Raw genomic sequence first — 12,754 nt, forward strand, 5'->3', positions numbered from 1 at the left:
GTCAGAAAGTCCAGAAGTTGACAATCTAGGACAACTGCTGTAGCTCCATGATGGCGTCTGAGTCTCAGACTTCATCTGCCTCCCGCTCCATCATTCTTAGTGGGTGGCATTCATCCCATGGTCTTCAGATGGCTCTGACACCTCCAGGCATTAATATCTGTGTTCCAGGCAGGGATCACGGGAAAAAGGGCCAATGGCAAAGAGCCATACTTTCATACTTTTGGGGGGTTTTATAGTTTTATTGGAGAAAAATCCCATCCTCTCCTTGACACTTGTATCTGCAAATCATTGGCCAGAACTGTCTCATGTTGCCACTGTGCTACAAGGAAATTTGCACATATGATTTTTTTCCTTAAAATAGCCAGTGGACATTCTTAACAAATTGGAGTTCTAGGTCCACATGCAAGCACTGCAGCAAAAGGTCCCAGGTCCCAGGTCCCAGCCTGTCTGACCAAGACTGAGTATCTTGAGGGAATCTTCACACGGTGGTGCCATTACCGAGATGAACCTTTGCAGGAAACATGAATGTTGACAGTGTGATGCACCACAAGTTACTGCACTCCGTGAGAGCCCAGTTTGTTTGCTTTGTTCCCCTGGAGTGGAATCCAAGTGGAAAGATCAGCATGAGGGTTGAGGTCTATGGATGCTCCTATACTGTGTGGCTGACAGGGTCTGGGTGCTCCGGCTGGGTGTCAGGCCTGAGCCTCTGAGGTGGGAGAGCCAAGTTCAGGACACTGGACCACCAGAGACCTCCCGGCCCCAGGAAATTTCAATTGGCAAGAGCTCTCCCAGAGATCTCTGTCTCAATGCTAAGACCCAGCTCCACTCAATGAGCAGCAAGCTACAGTGCTGGACACCCCATGCCAAACAACTAGCAAGACAGGAACACAACCCCACCCATTAGCAGAGAGGCTGCCTAAAATCATAATAAGTTCACAAACACCCCAAAACACAACTGGACACGGTCCTGCCCACCAGAAAGACAAGATCCAGCCTCATCCACCAGAACACAGGCACCAGTCCCCTCCACCAGGAAGCCTACACAAGCCACTGAACCAACCTTACTCACTGGGGGCAGACACCAAAAACAACAGGAACTATGAACCTGCAGCCTGTGAAAAGGAGACCCCAAACACAGTAAGTGAAGCAAAATGAGAAGACAGAGAAATACGCAGCAGATGAAGGAGCAGGGTAAAAACCCACCAGACCTAACAAATAAGGAGGAAATAGGCAGTCTACCTGAAAAAGAATTCAGAGTAATGAGAGTAATGGTGATCCAAAATCTTGGAAATAGAATGGAGAAAATACAGGAAACGTTTAACAAGGACCTAGAAGAACTAAAGAGCAAACAATGATGAACAACACAAAAAATGAAATTAAAAATTCTCTAGAAGGACTCAATAGCAGAATAACTGAGGCAGAAGAATGGATAAGTGACCTGGAAGATAAAAGAGTGGAAATAACTACCACAGAGCAGAATAAAGAATGAAAAGAATTGAGGACAGTCTCGGAGACCTCTGGGGCAATATTAAACGCACCAATGTTTGAATTATAGGAGTCCTGAAGAAGAAGAGAAAAAGAAAGGGTCTGAGAAAATATTTGAAGAGATTATAGTTTAAAACTTCCCTAACATGGGAAAGGAAATAGTCAATCTAGTCCAGGAAACACAGAGAGTCCCATACAAGATAAATCCAAGGAGAAACACGCCAAGACACATATTAATCAAACTATCAAAAATTAAATACAAAGAAAAAATATTAAAAGAAGCAAGGGAAAAACAACAAATAATATACAAGGGAATGCCCATAGGGTTAACAGCTGATCTTTCAGCAGAAACTCTGCAAGCCAGAAGGGAGTGGCAGGACATATTTAAAGTGATGAAAGGGAAAAACCTACAACCAAGATTACTCTACCCAGCAAGGATCTCATTCAGATTCAATGGAGAAATTAAGACCTTTATAGACAAGCAAAAGTTAAGAGAATTCAGCACCACCAAACCAGCTTTACAACAAATGCTAAAGGAACTTCTCTAGGCAGGAAACACAAGAGAAGGAAAAGACCTACAAAAACAAACCCAAAACAATTAAGAAAATGGGAATAGGAACATACATATCGATAATTACCTTAATGTAAATGGATTAAATGCTCCAACCAAAAGACATAGACTGGCTGAATGGATACATAAACAAGATCAGTATATATGCTGCCTGCAAGAGATCCACTTCAGACCTAGGGACACATACAGACTGAAAGTGAGAGGCTGGAAAAAGATGTTCCATGCAAATGGAAATCAAAAGAAAGCTGGAGGGGCTTCTCTGGTGGCACAGTGGTTGGGAATCTGCCTGCCAATGCAGGGGAAATGGGTTGGAGCCCTGGTCTGGGAATATCCCACATGCCACGGAGCAACTAAGCCTATGCACCACAACTACTGAGCTTGCACTCTGGAGCCCACGAGCCACAGCTGCTGAGCCCTTGTGCCACAACTACTGAGGCCGGCGCGCCTAGAGCCTGTGCTCCGCAAAAAGAGAAGCCACCGCAATGAGAAGCCCGCTCACTGCAATGAAGAGTAGCCCCCGCTTGCTGCAACTAGAGAAAGCCCTCACACAGCAAAAAAGACTCAACGCAGCCAAAAATAAATGAAAATTTTTCAAAATGAATCTATTAAAAAAAAAAAGGCTGGAGTAGCAATTCTCATATCAGACAAAATAGACTTTAAAATAAAGACTATTACAATAGACAAAGAAGGATACTACATAATGATCAAGGGAAGTTTTAGCCACAGCAATCAGAGAAGAAAAAGAAATAAAAGAAATCCAAATCGGAAAAGAAGAAGTAAAACTGTCACTGTATGCATATGACATGATACTATTCATAGAGAATCCTAAAGACTCTACCAGGAAGAGCTAAGAGCTCTACTCTACTAGAACTAATCAATGAATTTGGGAAAGTAGCAGGATACAAAATTAATGCACAGAAATCTCTTGCATTCCTATACATTAATGATGAAAAATCTGAAAGAGAAATTAAGGAACCAGTCCCATTTACCACTGCAACAAAAAGAATAAAATACCCAGGAATAAACCTACCTAAGGAGACAAAAGACCTGTCTGTATGCAGAAGACTATAAGACACTAATGAAAGAAATTAAAGGTGATACAAACAGATGGAGAGATGTACCATGTTCTTGGATTTGACGAATCAACATTGTGAAAATGACTGCACTACCCAAAGCAATCTACAGATTCAGTGCAATCCCTATCAAACTACCAATGGCATTTTTCACAGAACTAGAACAAAAAATTTCACAATTTGTGTGGAAACACAAAAGACCCTGAGTAGCCAAAGCAAACTTAAGAAAGAGAAATGGGGCTGGAGGAATCAGGCTCCCTGACCTCAGACTATACTACCAAGCTACAATAATCCAGATGGGATTGTACTGGTACAAAAACAGAAATAGATCAATGGAACAGGATAGAAAGCCCAGAGATAAACCCACGCACATATGGTCACCTTATCTTTAATAAAGGAGGCAAGAATATATAATGGAAAAAAGACAACCTCTTCAATGAGTGGTGCTGGGAAAAATGGACAGCTGCATGTAAAAGAATGAAATTAGAACACTCCCTAACACCATACACAAAAATAAACTCAAAATGGATTAAAGACCTAAATGTAAGGCCAGACACTATAAGTGTCTTAGGGGAAAACATAGGCAGAACACTCTATGACATAAATCACAGCAAGATTCTTTTAGATCCACCTCCTAGAGAAATGGAAATAAAGACAAAAATAAACAAATGGGACCTAATGAAACTTAAAAGATTTTGCACAGCAAAGGAAACCATAAACAAGATGAAAAGACAACCCTCAGAATGGGAGAAAATATTTACAAATGAAGCAACTGACAGAGGATTAATCTCCAAAATATACAAGCAGCTCATGCAGCTCAATATCAAAAAAACAACCCAATCGAAAAATGGGCAGAAGACCTAAATAGACATTTCTCCAAAGAAGATATACAAATTGCCAACAAACACATGAAAGGATGCTCAACATCACTAATCATTAGAGAAATGCAAATCAAAACTACAATGAGGTATCACCTCACACTGGTCAGAATGACCATCATCAAACAATCTACAAACAATAAATGCTGGAGAGGCTGTGGAGAAAAGGGAACCCTCTTGCACTGTTGGTGGGAATGTAAATTGATACAGCCACTATGGAGAACAGTATGGAGGTTCCTTAGAAAACTAAAAATAGAACTGCCATACGACCCAACAATCCCACTATTGGGCATATACCCTGAGAAAACCATAATTCAAAAAGAGTCAGGTACCACAATGTTCATTGCAGCTCTATTTACAATAACCAGGACATGGAAGCAACCTAAGTGTCCATCATCGGATGAATGGATAAAGAAGATGTGGCACATATATACAATTGAATATTACTCAGCCATAAAAAGAAATGAAATTGTTATTTGTAATGAGGTAGATGGACCTAGAGTCTGTCATACAGAGTGAAGTAAGTCAGAAAGAGAAAAACAAATACCGTATGCTAACACATATATATGGAATCTAAAAAAAAAAAAAAAAAAGATGAACCTAGGGGCAGGACAGGAATAAAGACAGAGACCTAGAGAATGGAGTTGAGGACACGGGGAGGGGGGAAGGGTAAGCTGGGACGAAGTGAGAGAGTGGCATGGACATATACACACTACCAGATGTCAAATAGATAGCTAGTGGGAAGCAGCTGCATAGCAGAGGGAGATCAGCTCGGTGCTTTGTGACCACCTAGAGGGGTGGGATAGGGAGGGTGGGAGGGAGACGCAAGAGGGAGGAGATATGGGGATATGTGTATGCATATAGCTGCTTCACTTTGTTATACAGCAGAAACTAACACAACATTGTAAAGCAATTATACTCCAGTAAAGATGTTTAAAAAAAAAATTGTAGTTCTAGAAGACAGAATATAGTGATGTCCGCCACAGCTACCAAGTTGGTTTAGAAGGCTTGGCAAACTGGTTTTAAGCCCTCTTTCTATCAGTATGTCCTGTGGCACAAGTTTGTTCAGAGATAGGTAAAATATTTGTGTGGACTTCTTGCAAAATTTTCTGTGGCTTTGTTATGTGATACAAACCTATGGCGATTATTAATACCATAAACCCAAACTCATTGTATATTTTATGGTATGCTTGCAGGCCTCCCATGCTTGTATTTGATGTAATTTAGGATTCTGCAGTGAGGTACATGGAAGAAGAGGCTGGCAGTTAAAAGGTCTGAGGAAGTTACTAAACATCTTGTCATTGCAAGGCCAGAGGGTACCCTCTCATAACATAGAGATGATAATACCTGCTTTCTCCTTAACAGGGTCAGTGTGAATCCTTAATGGGGCTCCTGCTATAGAGTGCTTTTAGCTCTTCAAAAATATGGCATGAAGTCATAAGATTGGGAGGTTGAAAAAAATCATCCCTCAGTCCTTTGGCGCAGGGCAGGGTAACATTCAAACCTTCCCTGAAATATTGCTAGAGTCAGGGTTTTTCTGAATTTTGAGAGAATCCTGACAATAGGAACCGTAGAACTTCAGTGAGTACTCTCTCTCTCTGGCAGGCACTCACCTCAGAACTTTCCCTCCATTATTTGATTGCATCCTTACTCACTAAGGGCTATGGGATGATGGCCCTCCTCATTTTGTAGGTGGGACCCTGAGGCTCCCAGGCTGGGGGATCAGCCAGGGTCACCACGTGTGATCCTCTAATCAGATCAGGGCTGTGGGCTCAGGCCATTTTTTTTTTTTTTTGCGGTACGCAGGCGTCTCACTGTTGTGGCCTCTCCTGTTGTGGAGTACAGGCTCTGGACGCGCAGGCTCAGTGGCCATGGCTCACGGGCCCACGCGGCACGTGGGATCCCCCCAGACCGGGGCACGAACTCGCGTCCCCTGCATCGGCAGGCGGACTCTCAACCACTGCGCCACCAGGGAAGCGCTGCTCAGGCCATTTGTAATCCAGCTTTGATGTTTTCTAGCTGAGATGACCTTGGGATAATTATTTAATATCCTCAATGACCAGTTTCTTCTACATCTGAAAAATAAGAATAATTGCTCATAGTATTATGTGAGGATTAAGTGAAATGAGATGTAAATTGCCTTGCACAAACTGCTGAGAGACCCTACACAGTGTTAGAAAGGATCTATATTTTCAGGGCTATGGAAAATTACTTGCGTTGGTATTAGGTCACGTTATAAGTCTCTCTCCTTTCAGAGGAGGGTCACTGAGATCGACTGTGAACAACTTACTACCTCTGTGACCTTGGGCTGTCACTTACCTCTTCATGCCTCAGTTTCCTCATCTCTAAAGTAGCAGATAATGTGAATAACTAATTCATAAGGCTGTGGTGAGAGTTCAGTGAAGTGCTCAGGTCAGTATTTTGTATATTGACAGATTATGAGGGATGGAATGCAGTGCACCGTATTGCAATCAGAAATTAGGCAAATCTCTGAGAAAAAGCAAATGCTTCTGTGATTTCTCCAGCAGTGTTAGTTAACTTGAATTAGGCAACTGGTTGGAGTTCCCATCCTGGTCAGTTGAGTCGGCACTAACAGTGGGCGTCCTCCCCTCCAGCCCTTGTTACTCGGCCATCTTTATTGAACCATTGTCTCTGCACAGTTGCCATCAGATGGCGCTATCGGGATAAGCACATTCAAGTTTGCTTTTCTCCTCCTCATTGCTGTTCCTTCAGGCTGCAAGCAAATTGGAACAGTTTTTATTTTATTTTTAAGTTTTGTACCTTTTTAGATATTCAAGGACTTCAGCAATAAGATTACATTTAAGGGGAAATGAAATGCATATGAAGTGTAAGGCACATTTTTCATAGTTTGAATGGCCTTTAAATGATTAGAAAACTGAGGCTAAAAGGAGAAACTTTTTTTATTTCTCTTAATATTCATCAGTTTAGAGCTAACCTTGCAAATACATTTTGGATGCTAAGATATAGAGTAAATAAGTTGATTGGGACACTCAACAATCTTCCTGAGATAAATTATTCATGCCATCATGGGTAGCACATGCTTCCTGCATAATATGTTTTTTCATCATAGTCACAGCATTTTTCCATTTGTGTTTGACTAACAGAGGAGTGGCAGCTCTAATTGTTTCTTGTTTCCTCTTATTTTGTTTATCGTGAACTCTTGTGTGGCTTATTCAAGTAATAGATACAAGAATGACTTCCGATGTCTTCTGAGGAATAATTTAGTGAGTTTCAGGTCTTTAGAGGCAAGTGAGGCAGCATAGTTTAGTGGAGTAAGACATACCTGTGTTCAAATTCCATCCTGCACGTTCCATCAACTCAACAGAGATTCTCCATTTACTAGTGGATGTAAAGCTTGCAGCATGGCGAATGGTGGAAGCTTCATCAAATCTAGTTTCCCATCTTCTGTCCTCACGCTTCTTGGGAAAAGAGAGGTAACGAGGTATAGGATTATAGGTAATACAGATACTAAAAATGTGTGGGTGTTTTTAGGAGTAAGATTGCTGTGGCATCTTGAACTCAGATGTTTTGGTGCATTCTCTTAAGAGCTCTATTTCAGAATTTTTTTTTTTTTTTTGGTCAAGATTAGTCTTAGGTTTCTACTGTCACTATCCTTGTTTTTTTAAAAAAATTTTATTGCCGTATAGTTGATTTATAATGTTGTGTTAATTTCTGCTGTACAGCTAAGTGAGTCAGTTATACATATATATATTATTTTTCATATTCTTTTCCATTATGGTTTATCACAGGATATTGAGTAGAGTTCCCTGTGCTATAGAGTAGGACCTTGTTGTTTAGCCATTCTATATATAATAGTTTGCATCTGCTAATCCCACACTCCCAATCCTTCCCTCCCCCACCCGCCTCCCCCTTGGCAACCAGAAGTCTGTTCTCTATGTCTGTACTGTCCCTATCCTTGTTAATTAGTGATAGCCAGGAGATAATGGTGACCGCAGGTGTCCAGTAGGCACCCCAAGCCACTCTGTTCAGGGATCTTCCACTGGCTTTGGTGAATACAAAAGGACCCTTAAAGCCAGTGGGTCCCTTTGCAGAGTCAATACAGGGCTCTGTACCAGGGAGGGAGCCTAAAAGAAGACCAGGGCTCATAGCAACGTGTGTTCAGGTCTTGCAATTAAAACCCAAAATTGATGCAAAATTCAAAATATTTATGTATAAATTACTGGCTAATCAATCCAGCTCACATACAGTCTCGCTGGAACTCCTTTTAAATCTCTCTTTGGGTTCCCACCTATGGCCATTTAGAGTCTAACAAACGTGCTTCTGGTCCTCCATATCTTTGGCTTACATTGTAATGACATGAATATGCCTTTAGATATGCTGAAACTATGTCTCCTGCTAATGAGAATGAACAGAGTCATCTTCCGTACCCCGGTCATTTCCCATCACAAAAGAAGTGGCCTCAGTAGACAGCTGGTCCTGCTGGTTACCTAATTTTTTAATAGTAATAATAATAGCTGTAGGTAAACTACCCCAAAACGCAAATCATCGTGCTTATCAAAAGTTCTCTAACATTACAATGACTTAATCCATCATTGTACAGAAGGCCAGTTCACCTGCTTTCCCAGGGGTATATTTTTCAACTAACTTGATTTGTAGGATTCACTAGGAAGTTATCTTGTTCTATGGGGGCAGTATTTTGATGTTTTTCAGGTGCCTTAATGGAATTCATGGCAATGGTGCCTTCCAAAAAATGTCCGTACTAACGTTTTGTAGCAAATCTATATTATGAAGAATTAATCACCTATTCACGTGTGTCTGTGTGTGTGTGTAGACTTTAAAATATCACGATACAGTTCCCAAACCATTCACTGTTGTGTTGCTTGTTAAGCATGTGGATTTGCCATTAGCAAAGTGAAATACCCATCGTCTAGGGTGTGTGTTTGTGTGTGTGTGTGTGTGTATACACAGAGATGTCTCATGTAAGGGGGTACAGTTTGCATCTAGTCCAGAGGTTTATGAATCGGGCCCAGTAGTGCCCCAAAGGTTGCATTGAATAGTCTAACAGGCCACTCATAGGGACAAACTGTCAAACAGGGGAGCTCTGTTGAATTTCAACTGGAGCAGTCCACTCTTTTCGATATTGGCACGCAATGCGGAGATTTGAAGAAAAGCATTCGGTTGTTTATCCAAATATCATCTTCATCCCTGGACCAAGGCAGGACATCAGAGAGCTGTGTACTTGAACTCTATTGGTTGATTCCTCGTAGAATCATTTTCACTGATTTGTACTTTGCCGCTGTACGCTTGGAGTGTTCTAGAAGAGCCCAAGACCCCACTGACCACACATTGCTGTTGTCTGTTTTATAGATGAGGTGATGTGTTGAGTGCATTGCTCAGCACAGCATCTGTGTTGATGAGAACTCTTGGGGTAAAATTCCACCAGTGCTTGGAAGCAGGGGAATGGCTTCTCCTAAAACAATAAAAAAAGAATATATACTTTACTCCTACATATATGAGGGCTATAGTAGCCACTTTTTTTTTTTTTTTTTTTTTTTTTTTTGGTCCCTAAGAAGTTCACAGTCAGACTTGCTACCCACTTTTAGCGATTCTTTGGTAAATATTTAGGGGGAAAAGCTTCTACCCTTGACATCCTTTCTTACTGTTCCATCCTTTTATTGCCCTACACTTATCTGTCTTAATATATTTTTCTAATACATGTATTGTGGCAGGTTACCCCAGATCTCTTTAATTCCACGTAGAATTTTCCTATTATCTTTTGGGCAACTACCTGGATGTCCTGTAGGCACATCAAACTTAATATTCTCTAAAGAAAATTCTCTTTATCTTCCTTTTTAAACCTTCCCCTCTTCCCATTTCTCATTTTTGGTAGAGGGGTCCCATTGGTCTGGAATCTGTCTTTTCTATTCTCTGTCTCTCATACATCCCACCCAGTTGTTAACCAAATCCTTTAAACCCAGCCTCTGCACTACCTTTCAAACTTCTCCTGATTCTCTCATTCATCAGTACTTGCGTGGACTATATCTCTAGTTTCATAACTGGCCTCAACTTCTCTGTAATCATGTTATGAACATTATGTTCACTGATGTCAGTTATTTAAAAGTCGTTTGCTCTCCTGTGATTCTTATTGTTATTATTTACAGCATGAAACCCAAATCTCTCACATGACATTCAAGGCTTTTTATAATTTGCTTCCCAACCTATGCTCTAAATCTCACCTCTGTCCATTCCTCCCTCCCCCATGTGTCCTTCACTGTAGCCACTTGCCCGCTCCCCGGTCCCCAAACACAAAATGCATTTCAGCACCTAGTTCTCTTGGCCTGAAATGACCTTCCTGGCACCTTCAAGCCCTTTTCCCCTGGCTCCTCTCAAATATTACTTGTGGAGATTTCCCTCTGTTTTTTCGTCACCACAGAAGAACTGATTGCCTTTTCCTCATTCTTTCTCTGTCATTCTCTTAATACCATTGTTAGAATGTTCATTGCCCTATTTGGACTTTGCTGTATGTACAGATCTTCCTCCAAAAATCGTGGGCTCCTCAAGGAGTTTGGCTGAGTAGAAGGAGGGAATGAACCAGGTATCTGCCAACCCTGCTCTTAAAAGCAAAAGTAAACTGATTGGGGGACTGTAGAATCCCTAGAATTGATAACACCTTTCATGGGTAAGGATTGAAAGCGTGGGCTAATTCACGTCTGACCTTAAAATGTTAATATCTTGTAAACTTTCTTTATGGTCATGGCACATTTGTAATGCCATTATGCTAAAGGTTCTAGCAGTCCAAGTGAGTTTTGTAATTTCTTTACAGAAGAAACTTACGCGATGTTCTTTTTTCTTTTAGGAATAGGCGAGTCAAGAGGCTGAAAATCTGAAGAATGTGTCCAAAGGGTAACCTGGCTGTCATTCGCTGGTTATGGAGGGGCCTGAGGAAGCTATTTCTATTACTTTCTTTCTTGCTGTCCCATGCAGCTCATTTGGAAGGCAAAAAGGATAATCAGTTCATCTGGAAACCAGGTAGGAATGTCCTGGCTCTTCCTTTGTCCCATTTTCATTAATGAGAAGACTATTCTTTCCATCCTTGTACTTCTTATTTGTGGAGTAGTGGGAAATCTCCAGAGAGGGAAAAACTAGATTCTTCTTCTTTACAATACATTTGATTCTTATTCCTGCATAATTGTCACCTCCATCCATGATGCTTGTTATCCTTCTGAATTTTCATGTTGTTGTCAATTAAAGTGATGATTTCCATAGTTACATCTGCTGCTCCTTTCTCAAATATATCACCGCTGTGCAGCACATTTGTAGCAAAAATGGCATCTGAATTTAGCTGATATCCTCAGCTAAAAATGCTTTGGACCAGTAATATATGTCTCTTTCTCTTAGGGTACAAACTAGTTAGCTATTTATTATTGAATGTTTTCTAGCATAGATTCTGTATATCTAAGTTTTAGAACATGAAAAATTATCCTAACAACTTTGCCCATTAGTTATAATTTTACAGTTGCCTTAATGTGTTCTGAGATCCTTAGCTACCTCGTACATATGAATAAGTTGAGTTGAGGTTTGGAGACTTGCATATAACTTATGTTCTTTTCTAGATATTTCCTTAATGTGGCTTTGGAAAAGATCTGTTAAATTTTAAAGGCTAATACTTTTATCAGCTTAGATTATGAACCCCAAATATCTCGACTGTTTGTATCACTGGTTTTTCTTTGCCCTAGATTTTAATTTTCTTAAAGTTTCACAATTAGATCATTTAAAATATGTATTACTATTTCAAGAGTTCATTCTTGAAAATATAGATAACTTATACACCTGATATCTTAGAACTGGAAAATGTGATGTTGTAGAAGATCTATGGTCCTCAGAGAGTTTTCACTTTAGTCTCATCATCTGTAAATTAAATAGACTGCAAACATATTATGTCACCATGGAAATATGTATAATAGTGTCATTTGCAATATTTAAATGGTTTTGCAAAAACAAAAATGAATTATGCTTTAAAGTATATTAAGTAAAACCCCAGCACCATTAGGGATACAGTCTGGAGGAAATTGAATTGCATTAAAGCCCCTATAAATTAATTTAATTGTGGGCTCTAATACCACATTAATGATTTTCACTTTTTACCTCACAGTAGTTTTAGGAAGTTTGGAAATAGTTCTAAAAGTCAAGATTGCCTTTATGTGAATGAGGCTATTTTATTTTAATCAGAAAAGAGTAAACATTTTATCAGATCTAAATAAGCACATTTATATGACTGTACTCCTGTCTAAAGTTCTCAAAAAAGTGCAGTTAAGACGGAAAGTAGCAAATCTGAAACGTGAATGGGATGCATTAAGAAAACGGGCTTCCGCAACGAAGAGTAGCCCCCGCTCGCTGGAACTAGAGGAAGCCCGCGTGCAGCAACAAAACCCCAACGCGGCCAAAAATAAATAAATTTTAAAAGTAAATAAATTTAAAAGAAACTGGGCTTATTTTGAAGGAAATTTTAAAAATAGGCCTGCTTTTCTAAAAGTAGGTCAAGGGAACAAGCTGGTACAGACCCACTCTACAGTGGGGATGGACACTTTGATAGCTGTCACACTTAAGTTTCAGAAGTGAGCATCCTTCCCATCAGATGCTTTGCACTGTTCAAAATGAATATCCACGTCGTCACTCTCATTTTCTCTGGTATTCGTTACTTCTTTCCCTCATTAGTGCGCCATCTAAAAGGTAATAACACATATCTTTTCCCATATGGTTTCATT

At 40.2% G+C, this 12,754-nt stretch overlaps 1 protein-coding gene across 1 annotated transcript in view; it reads left to right on the plus strand.

Moving 5' to 3' along the window:
* Nucleotides 1–12,754, plus strand: part of THSD7B (thrombospondin type 1 domain containing 7B) — a 909,478-nt gene that overhangs the window by 113,220 nt on the left and 783,504 nt on the right. The window contains exon 2 of the mRNA XM_049711955.1: nt 10,846–11,018. Coding sequence (XP_049567912.1) covers nt 10,880–11,018 — 139 coding nt within the window. The 5' untranslated portion in view covers nt 10,846–10,879. The remainder of the gene's footprint in view (nt 1–10,845; nt 11,019–12,754) is intronic.

This window comes from Orcinus orca, chromosome 7 (assembly GCF_937001465.1).
Source record: "Orcinus orca chromosome 7, mOrcOrc1.1, whole genome shotgun sequence".
NCBI lineage: Eukaryota > Metazoa > Chordata > Mammalia > Artiodactyla > Delphinidae > Orcinus > Orcinus orca.